Source organism: Danio aesculapii, chromosome 4 (assembly GCF_903798145.1).
Source record: "Danio aesculapii chromosome 4, fDanAes4.1, whole genome shotgun sequence".
NCBI lineage: Eukaryota > Metazoa > Chordata > Actinopteri > Cypriniformes > Danionidae > Danio > Danio aesculapii.
The window spans coordinates 3,576,158-3,602,973 of record NC_079438.1 but is presented as its reverse complement, the minus strand read 5'-3'; the positions used below and the strand labels follow the sequence as shown (position 1 = coordinate 3,602,973).

Genomic DNA, 26,816 nt, shown 5'->3' with positions numbered 1-26,816 from the left:
CTGCAATTTATTTTCTACAGGATTTACCTAAAACCTGGGACAAAGAACTGTCGTCAGGTGAAGAGTTTGACTCTGAATTACAGTCTGGCTTGAACTCAAACACAGAGTTGGATTTAGAAAGGTCTATTAGCAACACTACAGAGAACTCTCTGGATCCATGCATAACCCCCAAGTTGTCCTCTAGCCTGAACGTCACAGCAGGAGATTCACTTATTCCCAGTCTGTCCTTTTCACCTGACTTAAGCCCCAGCAGCATTACTGAAGCAGACGACGAGAACACCACAAATAAAAGAGAAGAGAGAAATACATCCATCCCAGAGGATACAGCGAGTAATTCAGTCTCGTCTTTTAAGGGCATCACCACTGTGTCCGGAGGTGGTGAAAATTTCTGTTTTGTTTGTGGAAAGCCACAAATCAAAATAGCTCGACATTTTAAAGTGCATAAGCGTGAAAATGCTGAAATTGCACGAGCACTCAGTTTACCAGCTCACTCCAAGAAAAGAAAGGAATTGCTGCAGTTTTTGCGAAACAAAGGCAACTTTATGCACAACAATGATGTCCTGAAGAAAGGATCGGGTGCCCTGAAAGTTAAACGCCATTCTGTAAAACAAGCCTCTAACAAGTATACGTACTGTGTTTATTGTCGAGGGATGTTCGTTCGCCATGAACTTAAGAGGCACATGCAAAAATGCTCAGCCAAAAGAGACCATCAGGGAGCACGGGGTCTTGCTGAAGTGGCCAAGGCTGCATTTTCAAGTACTGTATAAGAAGAAAAATTCTTTCGAAGATTAAGAGATTCCAAGTGTGGATCAATAATACCTGTGTTGTATACAGGTAGTCAAATCTGTCTACAGACTGTGTGTCTTTCACCACAAGGATGTCTGCAAAAGCAAAAATACAACCAAAAAATTCTGTCTACTGCTAAACAAATACATTGATAACCTGACAACTTCTTGAAGGTGCTTCGCATTCAGCTTACAAAAAAACTCTGACTGTCACTAGAGAAATGATTTTCTATCAACGATGGTCGTGAGGAGTCCCTGAATACCTGACGTCAACTATGAAAGCTAAATCTAAAAAATAATTTTTAAATCCAGCATGCTAAGTTTTTAGGGGGACCATGTGAGAAGATTTAATCAAGAGTATTATTAGTCTGCCAGCTGCAAACATTCAAATTGCTAAATTTTCAAAAATACTTCACAGAGAGGAAACACAGCAGACCTTTATGGATTATCTCAGTGAAATCCAAGGTATTTACAATTCAATTTATGTTAAATCAATGTTTTAATTTTCTACATTTTTTCATAACAATCTGTAGCACTGGCTAAGATGTCTTTTGAGTACTCATTTTTTCATACTATGGAAGTCAATACTATTCAGTACTAACCCATTCATTTATTGATTTTATTTCACTTTCCCGGGTCATGGAGGCAGCAATCTCAGGAGAGAACCACAGACTTTCCTCTCTCCAGACATTTCCTCCAGCTCCTCCGGGGGGATCCCGAGGTGTTCCCAGGCCAAACGAGAGACATAGTCTCTTCAGCATGTCCTGGGTCTTCCCCGAGGCCTCTACCTAGTGAGACATGCTTGGAACTCCTCTCTAGGTAGGCATCCAGGAGGCATCTGAAACAGATGCCTGAGCCACCTCAGCTGACTTTTCTCGATGTGGAGGAGCAGCGGCCCAACTCTGAGGATGTCTAAGGGTGTGCTCTGGAAACTCATTTCAGCCACTTGGATCTGAGATCTTGTCCTTTCGGTCCCATGACCCAAAGCTCATGACTATATGGAAGAGTAGGAATGTAGGTTGACTAGTAAATCGAGAGCTTTGCCTTCTGGCTTAGCTCCTTCTTTAGAACAACGGACCAGTGCATCGACCACATTACTGAGACTTGAGATACACAGGGTGCATCTCGTCTACCACTGCTGCTTGGCCACTGCAGAACTTGCAAACTACCTCAGTGACCTCAGCTTGGGTAAGTCCACCCCTGCATCCGCAGTCAGAGCTTCCTCAATGAAAGACATGTCAGTGGGGTTGAGGAGATCCTCAAAGTATTCCTTCCACAATTCCTTTTGGTTTGCCAGAATCTCGTTGGGGTTGACCAGTAGTCTTCCTCCATGGTCTCCCCGAGCTTTTTCCAGGCCAGAGTTTTTGCTTTTGCAATCTTCCAGGCTGCAGCTCTGATGCCCATCAGCTGCCTTGGGAGTCTTATAAGCCAACCAAGCCCTGTAGGACATCTTCTTCAGCTTGACGGCATCATTACTTTCGGTGTCCATCACCAGGTTTGTGGATTGCCGCTTCAACAGGCACCATAGGCCTTACAGCCACAGCTCCTCATGGCCGCATCAACAATGGAGTCGGAGAACATGGACCACTCGGTCTGAATGAGTCCAGCCTCACTTGGGATCTGGTCAAAGCTCCTCCGGAGGTGAGAGTTAAAAATCCTTTTGACTTGAGGTATAGCCAGATGTTTCCAGAGGACCCTAACTATACGTTTGTGCCTGACAGGTCTGTCCAGACTTTCCCCATCAGCAGATCTAACTCACCACCAAGTGGTGTCAGTTGACAGCTCTGCGACTCTCTTTACCTGAGTTTCCAAGACATGTGGTCAGAGATCGGATAATACAACTACATGGTTCATCATCGACCTAGGGTATCCTGATGCCATGTGCACTAATGGACTAATTTTATATCATTACCCACGTGGGCGTTTAAGTCCCCCAGTAGAACAACGGAGTCCTCAGTATGGGCACATTCTAGCACTCCCCCAAGGACGCCATACCATACAACATCACGGTCCTCTGTTTTTGCGCTCATAAGGGGAGTTTGCTTTCAGTTGTCCATGTTCTTTAAAATAGTTTCTGTTTATAAGTAACTCGTATAAATCAAAGTAAACCCAAAGCTGTGCAGATTAAGGGCCTAGAAATAAAAAAGGATGTTTTTCTGAGCTTTAAATTATGTAAATATATTGTAGCAGGTTTGTGAATGTTATAGGCACTTTAAAATGACACCTTCACCTTTCCACATTGCATTTATACACAAGCATTGTGCTGAAAATGGCTCAAATTGTCAACCACTTGTCCAAAATAAGGTATTCCATTACCTAAATACTTTAAAATCTACCTGAAAACCTTGAAATCTTTACCCATTGTCCATGTCAGAAAAATGGCTTTGGATGAGAATATTGTGGATGCTCTCAAACAAAGCTTTCTTTTGGCCCATCAACTCTGTCAAACTGATTTTTTTTTTTGTCTGCATGAAGGATGTATGCTTGTGGACATGTATTGACTATTGGACCTTCAACTACAAACTTTCAAATACCCATATCTGATCCCACTGGTACTGGTTGCCCTGGAGGAACTTTGTGGACCTTGCATGTTCTTCAAACTGAATGTGCAAAGGGCCTACGTCCTTGTTTGAATCCACAATCTGGATAAATAGATGCTTTCTTGGCTTTGGTAACTTTTATCTCCACTTTATCCACTGGTTCAGCGTGATCACTAACCATGTTTTAACTGTCATGCCAGTGTGTGCGTGAGCCAGTTGTGTTTACAAAGTAACTTTTGGGACCTGATCGACCCTTTTGGGGAGCCTGTCGAATATCTTGGGCCGAAACGGGCTAGCTGGCTAACTTCTTCCTGCTGAACTAGCCAGGTTGTGTGATGTTTGTTTCTCAAGCATCCAGAGGGGTAGGGGTTTTGTTATTGGCTTGACAGAGGAAAAACATCATGATTCTGCCTCGCTGCTTGAGCTCCACTGGTATTGGCCCCAGCCAGCACTATAAAAGCTCTAGTACACACTGGCCTGACAGGTGAAAAGTGGCTACTGCAGAGACTTCATGCTGGACACCTAAAGCCCTCAAGAGCTACAACCAGCCAAAGAAATCTGTTTGCACTGTCATGAAATCATGAGCCACTGGCCATCAAGCTTACCCTGAAAAAAAGGACGCTAACTGCAGGAAGCTGTACGTTAATTTGAGGTCATCACTGATCAGCAGAACCTCTCTGTCCTCCACCTGCTTTTTTATGTCTCTGTGACTCATTTGAGCAGATACCCTGTCATTTTTTTTTTTTTCAGAAAACATACTCCCTCCGAATTATAAATGTTGTTCAGTGGATGTTGAATGAAGAAATTTGCTAAGCTTTCTAGACCAGACCCCTGCTTGTCTAGACTTGAATATCTACATATGGTCAGCTCTTTGCAACACCCTTCTGGCCTTCCCATTTACATAGAAAAGAACAACTATTTTACCAATTTCAGCATCCCAGAGGGATTGATGTAGATATATTCACAGCTACATCCAAGACCATCAACACCACTGGAGTCACTACCTTCCCTAAGTTGTGTATTCAAAGAATTCCTTCTGACAGAACACCATTTGTCTTATGCCCTTCTCTGACCTTCTTGGCTTCCACTTTTTCCTGAAGACTGCAGAGCTGCCCAACGTTCCTTCTTTGAATTACTGCCTTGCTTCTGTCCCCGCTTTATTGGTTGTTTCACTGTTCACATCTGGAAGCAGTTCACCAACATCACTTTTCTGATGAATCTTCTGGTGAAACTGATGTGCCACCTGAAACCACCAAAGAGACCGTTTATCTGTTAAACATCATCATAGACTCTTCACATCAAGGTGGCTGCTTGGATCACCTCTGGGCATTACCCTTCCCAGTCGATGATGTAAAGTCTGTTGGTGCGTAGAAGGAATATCCTGAATCCATCACTACATGATAATTTCTCTAATGTCTGTCTAGATCAGAGATGAGCAAACTTGGTCCTGGACGGTCGGTGTCCTGCAGAGTTTTTTTCCAACATTAATCAAACACACCTGAACATGCTATCAAACATCTTCAAGATCACTAAAGATCTATAGACAGTTGTGTTTGTTAGGGTTGGAGCTAAAATCTGCAGGACACCGGCCCTCCAGGACTGAGTTTGCCCATCCATGATCCAGATCGTCATACATTCAGGGGCCATAGCTGTCCTCAAAGATGAGAGCAACTGTTGAGATCCCTTCAATGAGGCAAGGGTGCTGTTACAAAAACTTCAGCTTTGTCAGACCCAATTACTCATCAAATATGAGCACAATCACCTGAATTCTGAGTCGCTGCACCTTAGGCCTGCCTCTTATACACCACTTCCACGCATACATTTTTTTTTCTTGAGTTCATGATACTACTCCTTACCCTACTGGCTTACTGACTCTTGCCTGTCTTGTCAGAATCATCTTACCTCAGTTGCTGGTCCTGAGGATAAGCAAAAAGATTAGTTTCCATCAATCTTTAAGTTCAGTTTTATACTTCTTCAGTCTACTAATTGAGCTGTATGCTAAATTCATCTGTCTGTTTCAAGGTTTTCTTCTGGATTGTGACACATACTCAAAAATAGATACTGAGATTTTTATGTTTATATATGTTCTGTCTTTTCCTTTAGCAGCAATAATGACGACTGGAATACTTTAGTTTAAACGACAATGAACTGTTTACTGAAGTTGTTATCAGTATACTCAACCAGGAGTGAAACTCCGAACACACACTCACAATGAGTCAGTTGCTAATAGTTACAGGCGCGCTTCAGTAGCGCTAAGCATCATTGGAAACTGTTCTTAAAGCAACATAACATATATAAATGCCAAGGTAAATAAATTCTCTTAGCAACAATGAAAATGACAAATGGAGCATTAATTTATCACTTTAGCTGTTATATCAATTTAAGTCACAACATCCTCCCCCCCATGAACAACTGTTCATCTACTCAGTCTCTAATGCATATAGCAATTGAATTGGTCTTCTCAAAACAGTCCCTGCAGATGTGCGAACAGCACACGCTCGAACTTTACCATCTCGTCCTGGAAACAAAAGTTCAATTTTTCCTAACTTCCAAGATTGTCTTGGCATGCTAGGCTCTCCAATGAGAACAACGTCCCCAATTTTCAGCTCAGTAGGTTTCTGTATGTGGCACGAATGTGCAGATTTTAGGTCCAATAGATAGTCCTTTCTCCAGCGATTCCACAGGACGGTCATGAGCCGATTCCTGTATCTCCATCTCCGTGTCATGTCCACTTTGTTCACAGTGGGGTGATCATAGTCCGCAGGAAATGGGTTTGGTGGGAGTGAAGTTAGTCGCTCACCTACTAGAAAGTGTGCAGGTGTGAGTGGCTGTGGCTCATCAAGTTCGTTATTGACAAAAGTAAGTGGTCTGGAGTTAAGTACAGCTTCTACTTCTGTAAGTAGTGTACACATCTCTTCGAAAGTTAGTGATGCTCTCCCAAGCACCTTTCTCAGACACGTCTTCACAGATCGGACTAACCTTTCCCAAAAGCCGCCCCACCAGGCTGCTCGCTCTACGATGAAACGCCAGGTGATGCCCTTCCCAGAGAAGTATTCTAGAATTTGAGGATCTTTAATTGCTTGCCACAGCTCACTAAGGTCTTGATTCGCTCTCTTGAAGGTTTTGGCATTGTCTGAATAAATTATCTTGCACAGTCCTCTTCTAGATACAAAACGTTTGAGTGCTAACAGGAAGCTTTCTGTGGATTGGCTTGAAACCAGCTCCAAGTGCACTGCTCTAGTGACGGCACATGTGAACAATGCAATGTAAGCCTTACATAACACACGATCCTTTTTTACATACAGTGGACCTGCAAATCAATTCCAGTCACTTCAAATGGAGGGGTCTCTACTATTCTATCTCGGGGCAAAGGAGCAGTGTCCTGTTGTGAGGGCTTTGCTTTAAATCTTTTGCACACAGCACATTTTGACAGAATAGTTTTTACAAGTTGTCGGCCTTGTAAAATCCAGTATCTACTTCTAATTTGTACTAGAGTGTCTCTCAAACCTGAATGCATGGTTAATTCATGGTCGTGCTGCACTAGCAGCTCACAGTATCTGTCTCTTTTAGGTAGAATCCATGGGTGTTTTTCTCTGTAACTAAATTCTGATTGTTGCAGTCTGCCTCCAACACAGAGTAATTCATCATCATCCATAAAGGGGTTCAGTTCTCTTATTTTTGAGTCTGCATTTAGGCCTTTGTGAGCTGTTAGCAAACTAATCTCACACCTGAAGTTGCTGTCTTGTGTCACTTTTATCCAGTACTTTTCAGCCTCAAATATTTCATCTGCAGTTAACTCACCACGTCTTTTAGAGCTTGATTTGCTGTTGTGCACGAACCTCTTGATCCAAGCAGTTATTCGCAATACTCTGGTCAGTTTACTGTACTTTGCTAAATCTAACAAAGGTTCTATTCCACTGTGGTTCTCGCTACTGTTAAGTTGCACAGTGATCTGCTGAACTTCTTCTAATTCATCGCTCACCTCTTTATCTTTATTTTCATCACTCATTTCCACTGAATCCTGTGCTGTCAGAAATAGAGGTCCCTTCCACCAAAGTTCATTTTCCTTCAGATTAGTCACGGTCTGACCTCTAGTGGGAAGGTCTGCGGGATTGTCCTTGCTCCTACAGTGTGACCACATTGCAGGGTTAGTTATAGACTGTATTTCAGCGACTCTGTTTGACACAAACTGTTTCCACTTGTGAGCTGGACTTTGAATCCACTGTAGTACGATCATAGAATCAGTCCACATGTGAAGTGATTGGAGATCCATGTTCATCGGTTTTAACAAGCTGTTTCCTAGTCTTGCACCAATCACAGCACCCATAAGCTCCAGACGTGGCAGTGACATTTTCTTCAAAGGCGCTACCCCTGGACTTGGAAGCGACCAGGCAAGTAGTCTTTGTTCCATCGTTCAGCTCTAGTAACAGGTAGGCAGCAGCACTATAGGCTCTCTCACTTGCATCACAGAATACGTGAAGTTGCTGTGCATCATGTCTGTGCTCGGATGTTATTCCATACCAGCGTGGGATGACTATGTGGTGGATCTGTGCCAGCTCTGAGCACCATTTTCTCCATTCCTTTTCAATGTCTGCAGGCAGCTCCTCATCCCAGCCGAGACCACGTGTCCACATCTCTTGAAAGAGGCATTTGACTCGCACAGTAAAAGGAGTGAGGAATCCTATTGGGTCGAATATGCGAGCAGAGAGTTTCAGAATGGCTCTTTTTGTGTTCTCTGCCTTTGCTACTACATCCAGTAATGCAGTCAAATCAAAGACAAAGTCATCTGTCTCAGTTCTCCACACCAGGCCTAATACCTTCAATACAGATCCTGGCATTTCTTTATCTGGAACAACGTCATTCCTCACTGTCCTCCATTTATCCTTTAACACATGACAGTTGGTTGTCCATTTGCACAGGTCCATGCCAGCAGTTGACATAATCTGTTTCGCAGCAGTTGTTATGGAGAAGGCCTTTTCAACATCACTTGCACTTGAGATGAAATCATCAACATAAAGTGATTCTTTTATTATGTTTACTACCTCAGGATTCTGCTCTTCATATTTCTTCAAATGCTTTCTCACGGTAGCCGCAAGGAGAAATGGGCTGGGGGACACTCCAAACACCACTCTCGTCATGCGTAGCACGCGCAGCTTCTCGCCTTTATCTTCATGTGGTGGCACAGCAAGCCAGAGGAATCGTACTGCATCCCTGTCCTTATCAGCAAGAGAAATCTGCAAGAAAGCCTTCTTGATGTCTGCTGTAAATGCGATTGCATTCAGTCTGAATTTGATTAATATGCTGAGAAGATCTGGGTTCAGATTAGGACCAGTTAGCAAACAGTCATTGAGTGATGGAGAATCAATTTCATGTGATGATGCATCAAACACCACTCTAAGCTTTGTTGTTACCTTGTCTTCACGCAGAACAGCATGATGAGGCATGTAATATTTTGCAGTGGCCTGAGATGACTGATCCTCCACAACCTCTTCGACAATGCCCTGCTCAAGGTAATCACACACAACTTCTTTATATCTGTGATACAAAACTACATCTGACTGCAACCTTTTTTTAAGGCCCTCAAATCTTTTCTTAGCAATCCTGTAGTTATCAGGGAGTTCTGGTTTATCAGGTCGCCATGGCAACTCCAATTCATATCGGCCATTTTTGTACTGAGTTGTCTTTTCAAATTTGTGAAGAGCTTCCTCTTCCTCAGCACTGTCTGTCTGCTTCATGGTTATACCAAGAGACTCAATTTCCCAGAAGGCTTTTAGGTGGGTTGAAACCAGCGTGTCTTCATTGATTTGAATATGCATACATGCTGCATCAGCAACACTGGACATTTTGACTGGGCCCTGTACTGACCATCCAAAAATGCTTTCAACGGCTACAAGAGCATCTGTTATTCTTTCCACATGGCCTGACACTATGTGCCAGTAATAGTCAGCACCAATTAACACTGACAACTCTTGGTCACAAGCATTGTCATCTTGGTAATCTGCTAACTGCAGCCCTTTTCTTTTCAATTCTGCTTGTATGTGCTCACCTGGAATTTTCATCAAAGCAGTGCACACCTGGGGTGTCTGGAGTGCTTCTATTTCAATTTTCTGCCCCCTGTGTTGGGTGTTCTGGAGCGTTACCTTCACTGTATTTCGCTTTGTTGTCACTGGTTCTGCACAACCAAATGTATGCAGAGTGAATGTTTCTCGTTTTATCACAGGTAATTTTAAAGCTCTGACAGTTTTTTCACTGATAAAGCTTCTCTGGCTGCCTCCATCCAATAAGCACCGAACGCTTATTCGTCCACCAGGCCCTTCAGCCCAAGCTCTGACTGTCTGCAGCAACACACCGTGGTCTTGTTTAGTGGGCTGTATCTTTAATGAATGTGAGGCAAAGGAGGAAATCACATTATCTTTGTCAACACTGTCAGCTGCATTTTTCTCCCTTTTCTCACATACAGCACTGTGATGTCTGCTTCCACATGAATTGCAGCTCACTTTACTTTTACAGAATCTTGCGATATGTTTTGGTCCAAGACACAAAAAACATCGTCCCATTTTCATCAATTTTTCCTTTCTTGTAACAATATCAGTTTCTGCACACAGTTCTGTTTTGTGTGTTGTGCTGACACAGAAAATACAGTTCTGTGGTCTTTGACTGGTAGTTTGAAGTACTGCAGCTGATGGAATGTGATGCTTTCTTTGCTTAAATTCAAATGATGTGTCTTGTTTTTTAAATGGTTTCTGATAGCTTTGGTTGTCTTTGTAATTACTTGGTTTAAGCAGCTGCACAGTTCTCTCTCTGCTTAAAATCTCAGCTTGCAGGAATTCCATTATTTCTGCAACTTTCCATTCATCACTGCTTCCCCTCTGACGACTGTATTGCAAAGCAATATCATCTGGAATCATCTGTAGCAGAACGGGACATAATAGGCTTCCATATGCATCTGATACGACACCCAGCGATTCTAAGCTGCGGATCTGCACTTCACACTCGTCATACAGCTGTCTTAGAGCAGTGACGTCATGGGATTTTCTTACGGGACAGAGATTCAGCAGCTTGGTCATATGTGCGTTAATAAGCAGATCTTTTCGTCCGAAGCGATTCAGCAGCAGATCAATAGCGTGGTCGTAATTACTGTCTGTTAACATCAGCCCCGCTATGGCCTTTGAAGCAGCGCCGGTTAAATATGTCTTTAAGTAGTTAAACTTTTCCGTTTTGCTCAGCGCATCATTTTTATGAATAGCGGTGTCGAACTGATTCCAAAAGTCTTGCCATTGGCCAATTTCCCCGTTAAACTTGTTAATAATTAACTTCGGTAACTTAACTGTCTGTCCTTGTCGCGGGGGGTCTGTGTTGCTCTGCCTGCTGCCTTCGCGGCTCTTCTGTATCACTCTGTGCGCGCGAGTTTTTGCAGTGATGATCTTTCCTTTATATTCCTCAACATCAACAACTTCATTCTCCAAATCATCCATGTCCGTTCCTTCTTCTATTTTAATATCCAACTCCAGTAGCGTTTCCTCTTTTGCAGATAACAGGGCCAACAATTCACGCAAATGATCAACAATCGGATCTTCTTTGCTAACCTCCGTTTCAATGTCATGCAAAAGTGTCGTTGTGGATCCGCGTACAGCTCTCCGTTTTCAGAGTAATCTCTCCAGCTGTTCCGCCATTTCAGATGTTGCTTGCTAGTTTCCCGGGTTTCGGCACCAAACTTTCTGTTCTGTCTTTTCCTTTAGCAGCAATAATGACGACTGGAATACTTTAGTTTAAACGACAATGAACTGTTTACTGAAGTTGTTATCAGTATACTCAACCAGGAGTGAAACTCCGAACACACACTCACAATGAGTCAGTTGCTAATAGTTACAGGCGCGCTTCAGTAGCGCTAAGCATCATTGGAAACTGTTCTTAAAGCAACATAACATATATAAATGCCAAGGTAAATAAATTCTCTTAGCAACAATGAAAATGACAAATAGAGCATTAATTTATCACTTTAGCTGTTATATCAATTTAAGTCACAACAATATATGAATGGAAAAATCTCTCCAATCTCTCCCCCCTCTCCAAGGGGGGATTTCCTTCTATTTTCCCAAATGAAATTCGGGCATTGATTTCATTTTGTATTGCATTTGTCTCCCTCATCTAGAATTTGCATAAGTCTACAGTGAGCTTAAACAGTGCAGGTCATAGTGGAATGGCTCAAATTAATAGAATTAAATCACTACATCTATCATTAATTATTTCAGTGATATTCTTGATCAATCACTATGAAGATGTTTTTTATATTTATGAAAGAAAGCATTCAATTGCAGATTAGAACCCGGGATGTCTTGCATGTCGAGTGTTCTCATCAAGTAGTTTATTCATAAACTAATTTCGAGAGCAGCATGTGGGTATTATTGACTGCGGTTAGTCCCACATTAGCTAATGCATGATCCACCATTCAGATGATTCCTAAATTGCTATAAATAATCAGAGTATATTACCTTAGCCATCTTCGTTTTGAAGAATCCCCCCCTTCCACCCCTACTCGTCCCCTTTCCTTGACAGGGTGGCACTGAGAACAAGTGATTAACACCATTGCCTCACAGCAAGAATAACACTGGTTCAAGTCTTTACCTGGCCAAGTTTACATTTCTGTGCGAAGTTTACATGTTTTCCATGTGTTTGCATGGGTTTTCCCTGGGTTCTCCAGTTTCCTCCCACAGGCCAAAAAACATGTAGCATAAGTAAATTGACCAAATCAACACCATAGACGTGCAATTAATCAGCAATATTTCTCCCCATAGTTATATATAATTTGCTTTCACTATCAACAAGCAAGGCAGTTCTCGAGACCTAACTGAGCTCAAACTCCCCTCTCACCCTGCATATGGGAGGGAGCCCCGGGCTCGAGGATCTCATGAGCTCAGGGTTCTCTCCCATGGCAGAGCATGCCAAACACACTTTTAATCATCAGCTAAGTGTGAACTCTTGAATTATATTTTTGTCAGCAGAACAGCTTCTTTATATACAGAACTTTTGTTCAAACTGGTTTGGTCACTTTTTTCTGCAAATGTTGGACTTGACTGTTAACTGTATGTATTTTTTTTTTGTTTGTTTTTTTTTTTTTTTTTTTGTAGATCTTGACAAGCAAAAGAGGAAAAAAAAGGACTTGTGAAATGAGTTTGGGCCACCTCAGAAGTCTAAGCAGTCATGGACATTAAGCACGTTGGGAAGTACATCAGTAAAGAGTGTGAAACTTGCAATAAGGCAGAGCACACCATTCTTGGTTGGCTGTTGACTGGCACAATCAAATCAAAATGCTGGCGTTTGAACATTTAAAAAATTGCTGATTGTAGTTTTTGTGTCTTTTGTTAAACCAAAGGTTCCATATTTTATGCCATTTAGTAAACCAAAAAGGAAATTGCATCTTCATTTCCTTACCCTCAAGTTGTACTAAACCTTTAGGATTCACTGTTTTTTTCCAGGTCCCCATCATGGAACTTGCAAGAAAACGAAGCACCTGTTTATTGGATGTTCAAATAATCCAAATAGTACAGTTGTCAAAAAATATATATTTTGACTTTATTTTTGTGCCAAATAAATCATGTGGTGCAGTGTTTAAACCTCATCTAGAATTTGATTGTCACCAACAATGGTGACAACAGTGACGACTGCTGTAATATTATAAAAGTAATTGTATCTAATATCTGGTATGTAATACCAGACTGTTTATTAGTCATTTCAAATGATGTGCGATAAAAGTTTTGTACTGAAAGGGATACTTACTGAAAATGGAGGATTTAGATTCCGTGTCAGCTTAAAACCCATTTTAACTTGGCTTGCTTATTCTTCCAGTTCTGTGTTGCTCCCTTATAAATAAAACTTTGTGTCTTGTAATTGATGTTCTTGCTATTTTTTCGTAAGGCAATTTCACCTTTGATTATGTATGTAAGGTGTGTCTTAGTAGTTTTTTTAAAAGCATTATATATACTTATCAGTTATTAGCAATAGGCAATATGTACATTTTATCCACAGCTCATGCGTGCAACACATGACCCAACATGTTATAATATTTGTATGTAATAATGTCTTTTTGGTTAAATGTTAAATCTAGGTCATCTTTTTCTGGTCTCTGTGTGAATCAGTATGACCCCTTTCGATCAAATGCACAGTGCTGTTGGGCTATGGGGGTAGCCATGTTCGGTTATGCAGTGCCACTATCTAGCCTTGAGAAAAAGACGCACCTGCCTGTAGCTTTTTAGTAATACTCAGATCTTGACTGGCTTGTTTAGGTGTACATGCTAAAGCCTCTGCAGGATTTTAGCTCTCCATGACCAAACTTGCTTACTCTTACCTTATGTATACCACTCAGACACTTCTAGGCACTGAGCGTACAAGTTCCTGACAAACTCTTCTAAGAGTACCTCCTTTAACACCTTGACCTTAACTCTCTACAGAGTCCTACAAATGTGCTCAAGAGTGTTAAGACTCTTTTTTTTCACTGTGGGAGGGGTAAATATACTGAAGTCATAGATGAAATCACAGGGAAATGAGGAGAGAGTTAATCTGTTTCAGAATTTTTGTATTGCGTCACTGTGCTGTGCAAATATTTGAAAGCATAGCATTGATAAAGCACAACACTCAAACCTTCAGCTGTCATAAATTCCTATATAAGAACTGTTTATTATTGTATTTTAGTGGTTCTTAACCTTTATTAGATACAACAGTGGGGTGGAGACAGGAAATTCATGAGGCAGAGAAAGCTGGGAAGGATTGTGAAGCCAGGAATCAAACTCTGGTCACCCGGAGTACCTCGGCACCAAATGTCAATGCACTAACCACTAGGCTATTGGTGCCAAATCTATGGAAATAAAAATGTACACTAAAACTTTACTGTAGAAACCAGGCACTTCTCACTATACTTACTCACCCTTTATAAAGCTTTTCTGGCTCTGACACTTGCTTGGTATTTTTTCCAACTCTCTGTCTTGCAAAACATAACACTTAACAAAATTATGCTTTAGGTTGGGCCTGCTTATTTCAGGGGCGTTAGAAGTCCATTGCTTTTTATAGGTACAGTTTGCACATTTAAAGCAATGATTTGTTTCACCTATCTTACACCACTGCTATCTTTACAGTCTTTCACAGTGTTCAGTTTGTGTATTTATTATTTTTTCTTCTGTTTTTATTAGTCCACTATTATTACTTCATTGATGCTGCACGATTTCAGAAGCATATCAAGACCTCATGGTGCCCCAGGGCAACAAGCATGCGAGTGCCCCCAATTTTTTTTCTAGGGTTAACTTAAAGTTACTTAACTGCTGACGCCCTAGTGACCATGTGAGTTTTCAGATTTTTTTTTTGTCTGTGGTTATCTTTTTAGGCATTTTGCCTATATGGTTAAAATTTGGCAGCTTTTTTTTTCCTAAAGAAAGTAGTTTCTTTTATTCTTCATGGTTTATGGCAGGGGTCACCAAATTTGTTCCTGCAAGGATGGTTTCCTGCAGAGTTTGGCTTCAACCCTAATCAAACACCCCTGAAGAAGCAAATCAAAGCCTTACTAGGTATACTTGTACCTTCCCTACTGGTGTGTTGAGGCAGGTTAAACTAAACTGCAGGACCAAGTCTGGTGACCCCTGGTTTAAGGTAACAATCAATCTGGAGTTAGGAAACCTACTTAAAGATGCTGATTAAGTGTTTTTGTCTTTTTCTCCTTAGACCTGATGCCACTGAAAAGGGAGATTCAAGAATATCTGATTGAGAATCATAACGACTTCATACCTACAGAAAATGATTTCAGTTGCTCGCAGACTGAGATGAGCACACAAAAGGCTGGTCAAAAAACAAAGACTGTACACCCCCTCACATGCCAACAGTGTGGAAGAGGTTTCACTAAAAAAGGACACCTTAAAAACCACATGAGGACTCACAACGGAGAGAGCTCTTTCACCTGCCAACAGTGTGGAAAAGGTTTCACTCAAAAGTCAAACCTTAGAAACCACATCAAAATTCATATTGCAAAAAACGCTTTGACCTGCCAACAGTGTGGCAAGTCTTTCAGTCATAAAGAGTACCTTAAAAGACACATGAGAGTTCACACGGTAGAGAATTCTCACGTCTGCTCTCAATGCGGAAAGAGTTTTTCAGACGAATCTAAATGTATTGCCCACATGAGAAGTCACACTGGAGAAAAGCCATTTGTGTGTGATCAGTGTGGGAAGAGCTACACAAGTCAAATGAACCTTAAACACCACATGAATGTCCATGCAAATGAGAACAGTTTTATGTGCCATCACTGTGGAGTGCGTTTCAGAAGAAGCGCTCAACTTAAGAATCATGTAAAAACCCACATCGAACTGGTGCCTTTAATGTGTCGTCAATGTGGAAAAACTTTCTCAACAAAAGAAAACCTTGAACTTCACAAGAGAAATCACTCCAAGGAAAGACCTTACACCTGTCAACAGTGTGGGAAGTGTTTCATCCGAAATGGAAGTCTTAAGGAACACATGATAATTCACACTGGAGAGAAGCCTCACACCTGCCAACAGTGCGGAAAAAGCTTCTTTCGGAAAGCATACCTTGATATCCACATAAGGGTTCACACCGGAGAGAAACCCTACACCTGCCAAGATTGTGGAAAGAGTTTCATCCGAAAAGGACACCTTAATACCCACATGAAAGTTCACAGTGGTGAGAAGCCTTACAGTTGTGAACTTTGTGGGAAAACCTCCTATCGGAAAGAAGACATTAAAAGGCACATGAGAGTTCACACTGGAGAGAAGCCTTACCGGTGCTCTAAGTGTGGAAAGGGTTTCACGTGTACAAGAAGCTTAAAGAGGCACACAAAAATCCACCTACTGTAGAAAACATGCAGTCGTTTAACTAATAATCATGGATACCCACAGCAGAGAGAGAACCATTTCATGTGGTGCAAAGGAAAAGTGTCCCTTAAACAAAGGCTTGAAGCCTACATAAAAAGTCTTGCAGGAGTGAAACCTTACACTTGTCTTCAGTGTGTGAAGAATCTCACACATCAATTGAACCTGACAACCATTCATTCATTTTCCTTCGGCTTAGTCCCTTATTTATCAGGGGTCACCACAGCAGAATGAGCCGCCAACTTTTCCAGCATATGTTTTACGCAGCGAATGGCCTTCCAGCTGCAACCAAGCCTCTTCATCTGTGTGTATCACTCCTCCTGCAGTACCAAACAGAGGATTAAACTCACTATAGTTTGATAAATACTGCAGCTGTTAGACCACAATGTATATTTGATACTTTTTAGGCGATAATGTAGTTGTTTAGATTGTAAATATGCGGTTTATTTACAAGTACAGTGTCTGTTTGAAAATGTGTTCAGAAGATGTTGGAGGTGGGACTTCTAGCATGCCGGTGTCCTACCTTGTCGAATTGTCCTACCTCCCATTGAAAAAGTAGGTAGCACATTTTGATGATGCAATGTGCTAACCATCAGATTTTGCTACCAATTTTAATGTGGAGTAGTGTGATATGAAGTTATAATATCACCCCAACCTACCTAACCCCAAACTCAGAACCATTCAAATACAGTGTTGGGGATATAATCTGAGGGGTAGGATAAAATGTCAGGACATTGCAGGCACTTATTGAGGACCGGGTGTCTGTATAGTAGTCTGTTGTGAAGTGTAATTTGTTTAGGCTATATCTAAAGGCAATGTTTGGTCACTTGTTTTTTAGTCTCGAGAAAATAGATTTCAGTGCAATGTTAAGTTTTACAGCTTAACCTGTATTATGTGGAATGAAAACTTGGTCGTTGTTGTGTAGACTGGTTTACTTAGCATCTTTAAATTATTGTGTTAGTGTTACTGTTCAATTAGTGACATTTGATATAAACTGCAGTAATATTTAATAATAAAAATGCTTTGTATTACAAGCTGCAGCATTGAGTGTGATTGGCAGGAGGAATGTGAAAGGAGCAAACTATTTCCTCAAGACATTTTAAACTACTGCAACAGGGTTGGGCTAAAATAAATTCAAATGTATTAAAAATTAAATGCCAAATAACACAATTTAAGTGTATCAAAATAGACAACAAAATCCAGCAGCAACATGTAACATGCATTACATGTCTGAAAAGTGCTCCCTAAGCTATCTGAGGAAGTAAATGAGCACATTTCATGTAACAGGTAAGAGTTCCAGTAGTACAAAATTTCTGTTGGCACTATATATATATATATATATATATATATATATATATATATATATATATATATATATACACACACACTTTTATATTTAAAAACTGAAATGCATTAACAGGATTGTTTTCTTAGACTGTACTAAAATAACATTACAAAAAACATTCATGTTCACAGATATCTTCAGCTCCAGTGGTTTGTGTGTTGTTTCGAGGACACGCCCACAGTCAGGAGAATCTCATGAATATTCATGTCAGTGTCACTGTGTGGAGCCAGTAATATTTCAGGATATACCTGTAGATCACACAGGTGTGTTTTAGTGAAGTAAAAGAGTCAAAGAGCTGAGATTGTGTTCCTGCTGCACAAGAGCGTCTGTACTTCTTACATGTAAGTTTAATACTTCTACCATTTCGCTTATTTGTGGAGATGATGAAGGGGTTTATATGTATGAGTGTGATTTGATGAAGGGATTTTATATGTATGAGTGTGATTTACATGTCTAATCCTGAAGATCAAAACCTTTAACTCTGATTAAACATGGTGTCAAAACAGTCATTTAAACTTTGTGTCAAAACAACTTGAATTTTAATACCCTGAAAATGTTTGTACTCTTCTATATCAGGGTGATTTGATCATTTCAGGTCATTCAGCACAAAACATAATTTTAAACATTGAGAGTTTTAAACTCGAAAGTAAAGTTAAACCAGATGTTCCAGTTGAACAGGAAGAAACTCTGCTGAAAAACAACAAGCTGATGTTCCTTACACAACCTGCATTTAACCCTTAACTGTCAGCTTGACGCGCTTTTAGTACTCACTAAATAAAAAAATTAAAAAATGTCATGACAAACTACATAATCTTATTTTATAGGTTCAATACTGCTTTGCGTATTCTTAAGAGACCTCTCAGATTTAATCTCAATTACTCTTTTTACCTTCTTGAAATATTCTATTAACAAACTTGTGCTCAGAGAGACTGTATACATATACTGTATAAATATAATACTATTATAAATCAGCTCCAGTGGTTTGGGTTTTGTTTTGAGGACCTGCCCACAGTCAATAATATTTCAGGATAGACCTGCAGTAGTGTTGTCAAAAATAAAGGTATTTTGATATGCATTGATACTGGATTAATTAAAACAATACAGTTTTGCTTTTGGTTGGTAATGATTGTGGCTTTGGTCTCTTGAGGGTTGATACACACTGCACGAGCACATTCCATCAGTCCTACAATGTAATCTGATGAATGGCTGAAGGTTAAATTCCTGTAAGCCTTTTCTAGTGCTTCTGAAATATTTGTCTTCTGCTCTGAGTTTAATCTGACTCCAATTTTAAGTGACCATCAAATTTCGGCAAGCAAGGCAAGCATATTTATATAACACATTTCATACACAGTGGCAATTCAAAGTGCTTTACATAGACAATAATAAAATAGACAAGTATAAGAAAAATAAAAAGGCAAAAAAACTGATTAAAAATGTGTTAAAACAGGTTATGAAAGAATGAAAAAGAAGAGAAAAACACAATAGTGCGATCTGTCGGACGTAGCACAGTGCTCATTCAGTAAAGGCACAGCTAAACAGATGTGTTTTCAGTCTTGATTTGAATGTGCCTAATTTTGGAGCACATCTGATCATTTCTGGAAGCTGATTCCAGCAGCAGGGGGCGCTGTTAGTAGCTGAAAGACGATTCACCCTGCTTTGACTGAACTCTTGGAATTTCTAGTTTATATGATCCTAAAGATCTGAGTGATCTGTTAGGTTTGTATTCAGTGAGCATATCTATAATGTATTGAGCTCCTAGGCCATTTAGTGGTTTATAGTCCAGTAATATTACTTTAAAATCTATTCTGAATGTAACTGGGAGCCGGTGTAAAGACCTGAGGACGTGTGATGGGCTCTGATGTTCCGGTTCTGGTCAGAATTCTGGCCGCAGCATTCTGGATGAGCTGTAACTGTCTGACTGTCTTTTTGAGAAGGCCAGTGAGGAAGCCGTTACAGTAATCCACCCTGCTGCTGATAAAAGCATGAACAAGTTTCTCTGATTCTTCACTGGAAACAAAGGATCTAATTCTTGCAATGTTTTTGAGATGATAGTATGCTGATTTACTAACTGCTTTGACATGACTATGGAAACTCAGATCTGACTCCAGAGTCACACCAAGATTCTTGACCTTATTTTTAGTTGTTTGACCCTTAGAGCCAAGGTACACATTCACCTTCAGAAACTGATCTCTGTTCCCAAACGTAATGACTTCTTTTTCATGACTTTTGATGACTTTTCTCTTTGTTTAACTGAAGAAAGTTTTGCTACATCCAACTATTCAGTTCATCAATGCATTGGCAGAGGGTGTCAATGGGGCTGTAGTCATTAGGCAGTAAGGCTAGGTAGATCTGAGTGTCATCAGCATAGCTGTGGTAGAAGATTTGGTTCTTTCTCTCTATTTGGCTCAGAGGAAGCATATAAAGGTTGAACAGGAGAGGTGCCAGAATCGAGCCTTGTGGGACTCCACATGTCATGGGTGTCCACCCTGACCTATGGTCACCTATACTGACATAGTAACCTCTCCCTTCAAGGTAAGATCTGAACCATTTGAGGATCGTCCCAGACAGCCCAACCCAGTTTTCTAGCCTATCCAGAAGTATGCTGTGATCGACAGTGTCAAATGCGGCACTAAGATCAAGCAATACCAGCACTGTTAGTTTGCCTGAATCTGTATTTAGGCGTATATCATTGATTATGTTTTAAGGGCGCTCTCTGTACTGTGATGTGCTCTAAAACCAGATTGACAATTGTCTAAACACCCCTTGAAGTTTAAGAACTTCTTAACCTGGTTGAAAACTACTTTTTCAATGATTTTGCCAATGAAAGGGAGATTTAGACTATTTCTAATTATAAACAGGTCACATCATTTATAAATCAATTTAGAGTTTTGATTTATATCTGCTCCCATTTGGGACCAACCGCCATTTAAAGTTTCATGTCCCGGGTTTACGTGTTTCTCACAGTTTTCTCTTGTCTATGGGGATTAGAAAAATCAGTCCTGTGATTCCTGTCCAGTCAAATCGCACATAGAAGGTAAATCACATCATTATAAACTACCTCAAGACATGGGCAATAATTGCTGAAAACTTTTTGGAAGCATTAAAAATGTTTAAGATGTCCAAAATCTTTACAAGCATTGACCCAGAGACTTTTTAGATGCACGTCACTGATGAGAAGATGGCGGATGTTTACTGTATGATGACCGAAATGGCCTTAACACCCAGCTAGCACAAGACATCAACATGACTTCAGATTGATGTACTCCAACGTTGTAGGGACGTTGCATTTTGTTTGCCCCTCTGGACCCAATTCTTTCACACATCCTCCAGAACATTTCCTTAACCATAGTGCCGGCCCTAACACACACCATAAACACTTCACTCCACTCTGGCACAATCCCAACCATCTTTAAGCAGGCGGCCTGGGTAACCCCAAGCAGGTTCTATATCATCAGGTCTGCTTTTACTGGACCTTTCTGCTGCTTTTGATATGGTGAATCATCAGATTCTTCATCAGGTCTTCAGTGAGCCCAACTGAAGTGCCCATATAACACCTCTCTATCTCTCTGCATTGGTTACCAGTAGAGGCTTGTGTCAAGTTCAAATCGCTGATGCTTGCTTACAGAACAGACACTGGCACTGCTCCCTCTTACCTCCACCTGCTGCTGAAGGTCTACATACCATCCAGGGGCTTTGGTTAGTGATTGAGCACTGCCATGTGGTACCATCACAAAGAGGCTATAAGTCACTTTACAAAACCTTTTCCTTCAATGTTCCACGCTGGTGGAATGATCTTCCCATTCCCATTCAGACTGCAGATTCACTGGTATTAAAACAACAAGTAAAAACCCATCTCTTCCGAGATAACCTGAACACTTTGTGAATAAAACCAGGACCCCCTTTTCTCACCCAACTTCACCACATGACAACCCCAAAACAATATCAATTTTAAGTGTGCCTCAAGTGATGTGGTGGCGCAGTAGGTAGTGTTGTCGCCACACAGCAAGAAGGTCACTGGTTCAAGCCTTGGCTGGTTCAGTTGCTGTTTCTGTGTGGCGTTGGCATGTTCTCCCCGCGTTCGCGTGGGTTTTCTTCGAGTGCTCCAGTTTCCCCTACAGCCCAAAGACATGCGCTACAGGTGAAATGGGTAAGCTAAATTGTTCGTAGTGTATGAGTGTGAATGGATGTTTCCCAGAGATGGGTTGCAGCTGGAAGGGCATCCGCTGTGTAAAACACGTGCTGGATAAGTTGGAGGTTCATTTCGCTGTGGCAACCCCAGATTAATAAAGGGACTAAGCCGAAAATGGATGAATGAATGAGTGTGCCTCCTACAGGTGAGTGGGCTGTACAAACCACCTGTAGAAAACACACTCTCTGACACTTTATCAGACACTTGCACCATTTTAGCAAATTTGCACCAGACACATTCTTATAATAACTCCATATTTAAAAAAAACATGCGTTGATGAAGTGGGCTTAACACAGGTGAGGGGGCTTGACAAATCATCAGTAGAAACACTCCTCTCTATTTAAAAAAAACTCCAAACTCTAACCAGCACTTTCTTCTTTGAGCACTAACAGTTCCATGGTGTAATTATCACTTGTGTGTATTGCCTCTTCTTGTTGAATTGCTGGATGCCTCCCCCATTGTATGTAACTTGGAACGAAAGGGTCTGCTTAATGTACTGTAAATGTTTGCAACTTGTACACAAAACTGATATTCTCTGGTTATGTTTTTACACATCTTCTTAACTAGATTTCTGTTACCTCCAGTGCTATATTTTAACAGATTTCGCAAAGGCTTTAGTTCTTTTAATTGTTGGCTGGTACTAGCTTTATGCTTTGATGGCTGGAAGACAGCAATAGTGAGACGGACTTATGGCCTGCTGACATAGATACGATTTAAGTGAAGCTTATTTGTGAACTAATTTTGAGAGGATCACATGCTTATGATTGTTCACGGCTGGTCCTGCATCAGCTCACGATTGACCTGCCAATCAGATGATTCCTAACTCACTATAAATAACCAGAGTTTTCTTATCTCAGTATCTTTGTCTTGAAGAATCCCCCCTACCCACCTCTACTCACCCTCCTTTTTAGATAGACGACATGGTGGCTCAGTGATTGCACTGTTGCCTCACAGCAAGAATGTCTCCGGTTAAAGTCGCTACTAAACCAGTTGACATTTTTGTGCGGAGTTTGCTCGTTCCCCCCATGCTTGTGTGGGTTTTCCCCAGGTTCTCCAGTTTCCTCCTACAGTCCAAAAACACGCAGTCTAAGTATATTGAACATACCAAATTGATACCATAGCCAAGCTTAGGAGAGTTCATCGAGATCTACCTGAGCTCAAACTCCCCTCTCGCCCTGCAAATGGGACGGAGGCCAAGGCTTGAGGATCTCATAAGTTCAGGGCTCTCTCCTGGGACAGCATGCCAAACAAGCTTTATTATCAATCATCAGCTAAGTGTGTGCTCTTGAGAATGATAAAGAGATTTTTTTATAAGTGGGATTTAAATGTCTGTCTGATCCCGAAGTTGTCAGCCTCAAATACCATTTAAACCCAATGTCAAAACATCATTATATACAATGTCAAAAGTATACTTTTTAATCCCTTGAAAATATCTGTGCTTTTCTATATCAGTCTGACTTGAGTGTTTCAGATCATTTAGGAAAAACCAAAACTCTAATCACAGAGTCTCGAACTCGAAAGTAAAGTTAAAGCAGACCTTCCAGTTGAACAGGAAATAAACAGCTGAAAACAACAAGCTGATGTTCCTTAAACAAACTGCATTCAACCCTTAACTGCCAGCTGATGATATTTTAAATAAATTAATTACTAAAAAACTAAATTAATTAATTAAAAATTGGCAAAACCTGAAGTTATCTTGACAGACTATATAATATTATTTCAATGTTTTTTTTACTTATTGAAATATTCTATTAACATACTTGTACTCAGAGAAACTGTATAAATATTTCCCATTCCAGTGGTTTGTGTGTTGTCTCGAGGACACGCCCACAGTTAGGAGAATCTCATGAATATTCATGTAGGTTGCTCGCTGCAGAAGTAAAAAAGAAGTTTAACTTGTTCTTTTCTGTCTGAAAAAACATCACTACTAATTTGCGGTGGGACATTTTCTTCAGAAAACAACCAATTATTTGCTAGTTTAGCAGCAGTGTTAAATAAGAATCTTAAAATAAGATTTTAGAGCCTTCCTATAGCTGGACATACTATCTTTGTATGCAATTCTGCAGACCTCTAATTTAGGTTTATCCACTTACATTCAAGGGTACGAGTTGCTGTTTTTAGAGCGTGAGTATGATTGTTATACCATGGTGTAGTTTTATTCTCTCTAGTCTTTTCTGATTTGATGGGTGCCACAGTATTTAGTGTGTTAGTGAAGATAACATCCATACTGCTAGTTACTACATCAAGGTCATTTGGTTTAGAAATAGAGAAAAATCAGGTAAGTTATTCCTAAATTCGTCTTTAGTGGACGGGACGATAGTTCCACCAGGGCGATATATCTTTGCAGATCTGCTCATTTCAGGTATACAGATTATAAAATAAGAGGTAGTTGCTCTAGATTTGGCATGGAACCACCTAATTTCAGTCACATATTCTGTGTGCCCTAGACTGAATACATTTTTGAGATAATTTTCAATTATATGCAATGAAGCTGCAGACCCTAATCCTATCATGTGGAGTGCTCTGAATGATGTGAAATGAAAGTCAGTGTGTGTTCTCCCTCATCATGTGCTCTGTTTCAGTAAGGTCTTGTTTGTGAAGTCAGCATTGATTGCTATAAAGTGTGATGTTCTTAATCTCAGTATATTGTCATCTCCAGGTGATGGTCAGCGGCTGATTGTTTCCTGAACGCTCTGCTAATGTCTGCATTGGTGTTTTAGCTGCAGTATGGCAGAGAAGCGAGTAAAGGACTCTCTCTCAGAGAAACACAGGTATTGACTCTGTTTTTACACCATTATTTCAACACTTTCTCTGAAGAACAAAGACCAACAACAATGCACTTATTTGTGTTGCTATTGCCTGATCAAATGATGGACAAAGCTTCAGTTTAACTTCAGGAAATGTGTTTAGATCAGTCTAGATTACAGACAGCTTGATCTGGTGTCATATTTACCAGAGCTCAATATGTGTAATGTGTCGTGTTGAAAGTCCTGTACAACATCAGAATTAAAGCTGACCGCAGAACAGTTTCAGTGCTTATAGAGGAGATGAAATGAAATTATTAAAAACATGCATGTTAAACCTTTTAAAGTTTTTAATTATTGTTGTCTCTCAGATTTAGAGACTATATGAATTTTTACAGTTGCACAATAATGTTTAGTGTTTTATATGGTTCCTCCTCTGGTTTCTGTGGGGAGTTTTTACTCAAGAGGTTCCATCACAAGGTTTTAGAGTCAAATGTGTTTTTCAGTGAAGCTGAGATTGTGCAGAAGGAGAAAGCAGCGCATTACTCGTCTGTTTACCCATGATTCCTGTGTAGACAGACCTTCAGTCAACAATTAGTTTGTGCTGAATTAAACTAAACAAACTTTAATCTCTTCAATCTGGCAACCTGCTTATGCGAGTCATGATCGGAGGGGTCAACTGGAAAAAACTCCAATATTTTGAATTTGGACTGCAATACCTAGTTCAACCACTAGTAATATGTCAATCCTACATACTGCAACTTTAAAGGAGACTGAGGTTTGTCCTGCAGTTTATTCCTCCGGTGTGTTTGTGTCTTCAGTGTGAGATCAGGATCATGTGTGTCCAGCTCTGTGTCTCTGAAGAGTGACTGGTCAAAACAGGATCCACCAAAGTTCAGTGAGGAAACACCATCATCAGTCAAAAGGTATTTTGTGCTTTACATTATTGCTCACACATGGACTGTTTGCAAATATTTCAGTATTCATCAGGGGCCCATTTTAGAAAGGAGGTTAAGTGAAAACTCAGAGTATTTTAACCCTGAAATGAGAGAAACTCTGGGTTTTCTGTTTCAGTATGGCAGGTTTGTTAAACTGGAGAAAGCAGGGTAAGTCAATCCTGTTTCTGAAAGAGAGGTAACTTTAACTCAGAGTCATTTGGTAACTGACTCTGTGAACCTAACGTGGTCAGGAGCAGGTTTATTCTCTAAACTCTCCTCCCCTTTTTTAAAGGGCACCTATGGAGAAAAATCTACTTTTAAAGCTGTTTGGACAGACATGTGTGTAGATATAGTGTATAGACAGTCATATTGGGGTTATATAAACACAAAAACGGTGGACCGACCGCAACTTTATGTAGGAGTGCGGAAGTCATGTGTATAATCATATTATCAAGAGAGGACGAGCGCAAAGTAACCGGGAATAAAAGGTGTGTTCAGTTCGCTTCAATCCCGGTTTGTGGATGTTAAATCAGGTTTATTTGGTTCATTAACATAACAGATATCCATACAGCAGAGGCGCAAGTACATTTATTAAGTAAAGCAAAGATTGACGCAGCTTCTTCTACCACAGTAAATTCTGTTTTTAATGTTGATATTTGGCGCCCGTTTAATCAGGAAGTGATGATTTTGTTCTCTTTGATTTATTGGATGGAAACGCTGCTTTATTCACACGTCTTTTATGCATTATTCCAGTTTTGCACGTAAATTTAATTTACATATTTGTATGGAAACACAGCTATTGCCTACATTTTAGTTACACAAAGAACAGTCACGTACGAGAATGGCTTGTCCTTTTTTAATAATTAGCCCAAATTCACTGACCTTCCACAGGGACATGTACTGTTACTAGATTAATGGGAATATAAATAAAAAAACTATTGTTTAGTGCTGCTCACATTTTAAATGTCATATCAACCTCCATCACTTGATCAATAAAAATGGCAGACACACACAAGAGCAGTTTTACATCTATTAAAACTGATCAACGTGTATAAAAGTGGGAACGTGTGTAAAGATTTTATAAACGTCACACATAACAGTACTTATTTTATAATGTTACATAAATATTTAAATACTTTAAATATAAAATTGCGCATTAACTTGGGCTGTTTTCCCACGCGTCTCTGTTTGACTGATGCAGTGGTGTTGCTTTATTAAATATATGCTCATATCTGCTATAACTTGGCTTGAGCACATCAAGTTCAGCTGGTGAAAGAAACGGAGATCTCTTTTTTTAAGATGTCGCCATGGTCACTCATAATATCTGCACTCCATTGATTATGTCTTTTTATAGTCATGGTGCGCACGCTTAACTCTGAGTTGGTCTACTCAAAGTTGATTTACCT

At 40.3% G+C, this 26,816-nt stretch overlaps 3 protein-coding genes across 6 annotated transcripts in view; all 3 read left to right on the top strand.

The window, feature by feature from the left end:
- LOC130221897 (uncharacterized) overlaps positions 1–13,213 on the top strand; it is a 32,366-nt gene extending 19,153 nt beyond the window's left edge. The window contains exons 12-15 of one of the 4 annotated variants that reach the window (XM_056454440.1): positions 21–1,250; positions 1,435–2,426; positions 2,507–2,651; positions 12,454–13,213. In XM_056454440.1, coding sequence (XP_056310415.1) covers positions 21–767 — 747 coding nt within the window. In that variant the 3' untranslated portion in view covers positions 768–1,250; positions 1,435–2,426; positions 2,507–2,651; positions 12,454–13,213. Of the gene's footprint in view, positions 1–20; positions 1,251–1,430; positions 2,652–12,453 lie in introns of all 4 variants that reach the window. The other 3 variants (XM_056454439.1, XM_056454441.1, XM_056454438.1) reach the window with 3 other exon arrangements.
- Positions 13,214–14,138: 925 nt separating this feature from the next.
- On the top strand, positions 14,139–17,228 carry LOC130221955 (gastrula zinc finger protein XlCGF57.1-like). The gene is made up of 2 exons (XM_056454546.1): positions 14,139–14,656; positions 15,035–17,228. Exon 2 carries the CDS (start codon positions 15,040–15,042, stop codon positions 16,177–16,179), a length of 1,140 nt encoding a protein of 379 aa, XP_056310521.1. The 5' UTR covers positions 14,139–14,656; positions 15,035–15,039; the 3' UTR covers positions 16,180–17,228.
- Positions 17,229–17,696: 468 nt separating this feature from the next.
- The window catches only part of LOC130222012 (NLR family CARD domain-containing protein 3-like), a 34,820-nt gene continuing 25,700 nt past the window's right edge, over positions 17,697–26,816 (top strand). The window contains exons 1-3 of the mRNA XM_056454618.1: positions 17,697–17,880; positions 24,388–24,499; positions 25,294–25,398. Of these exons, the coding sequence (XP_056310593.1) occupies positions 24,456–24,499; positions 25,294–25,398 (149 nt within the window). The 5' untranslated portion in view covers positions 17,697–17,880; positions 24,388–24,455. The remainder of the gene's footprint in view (positions 17,881–24,387; positions 24,500–25,293; positions 25,399–26,816) is intronic.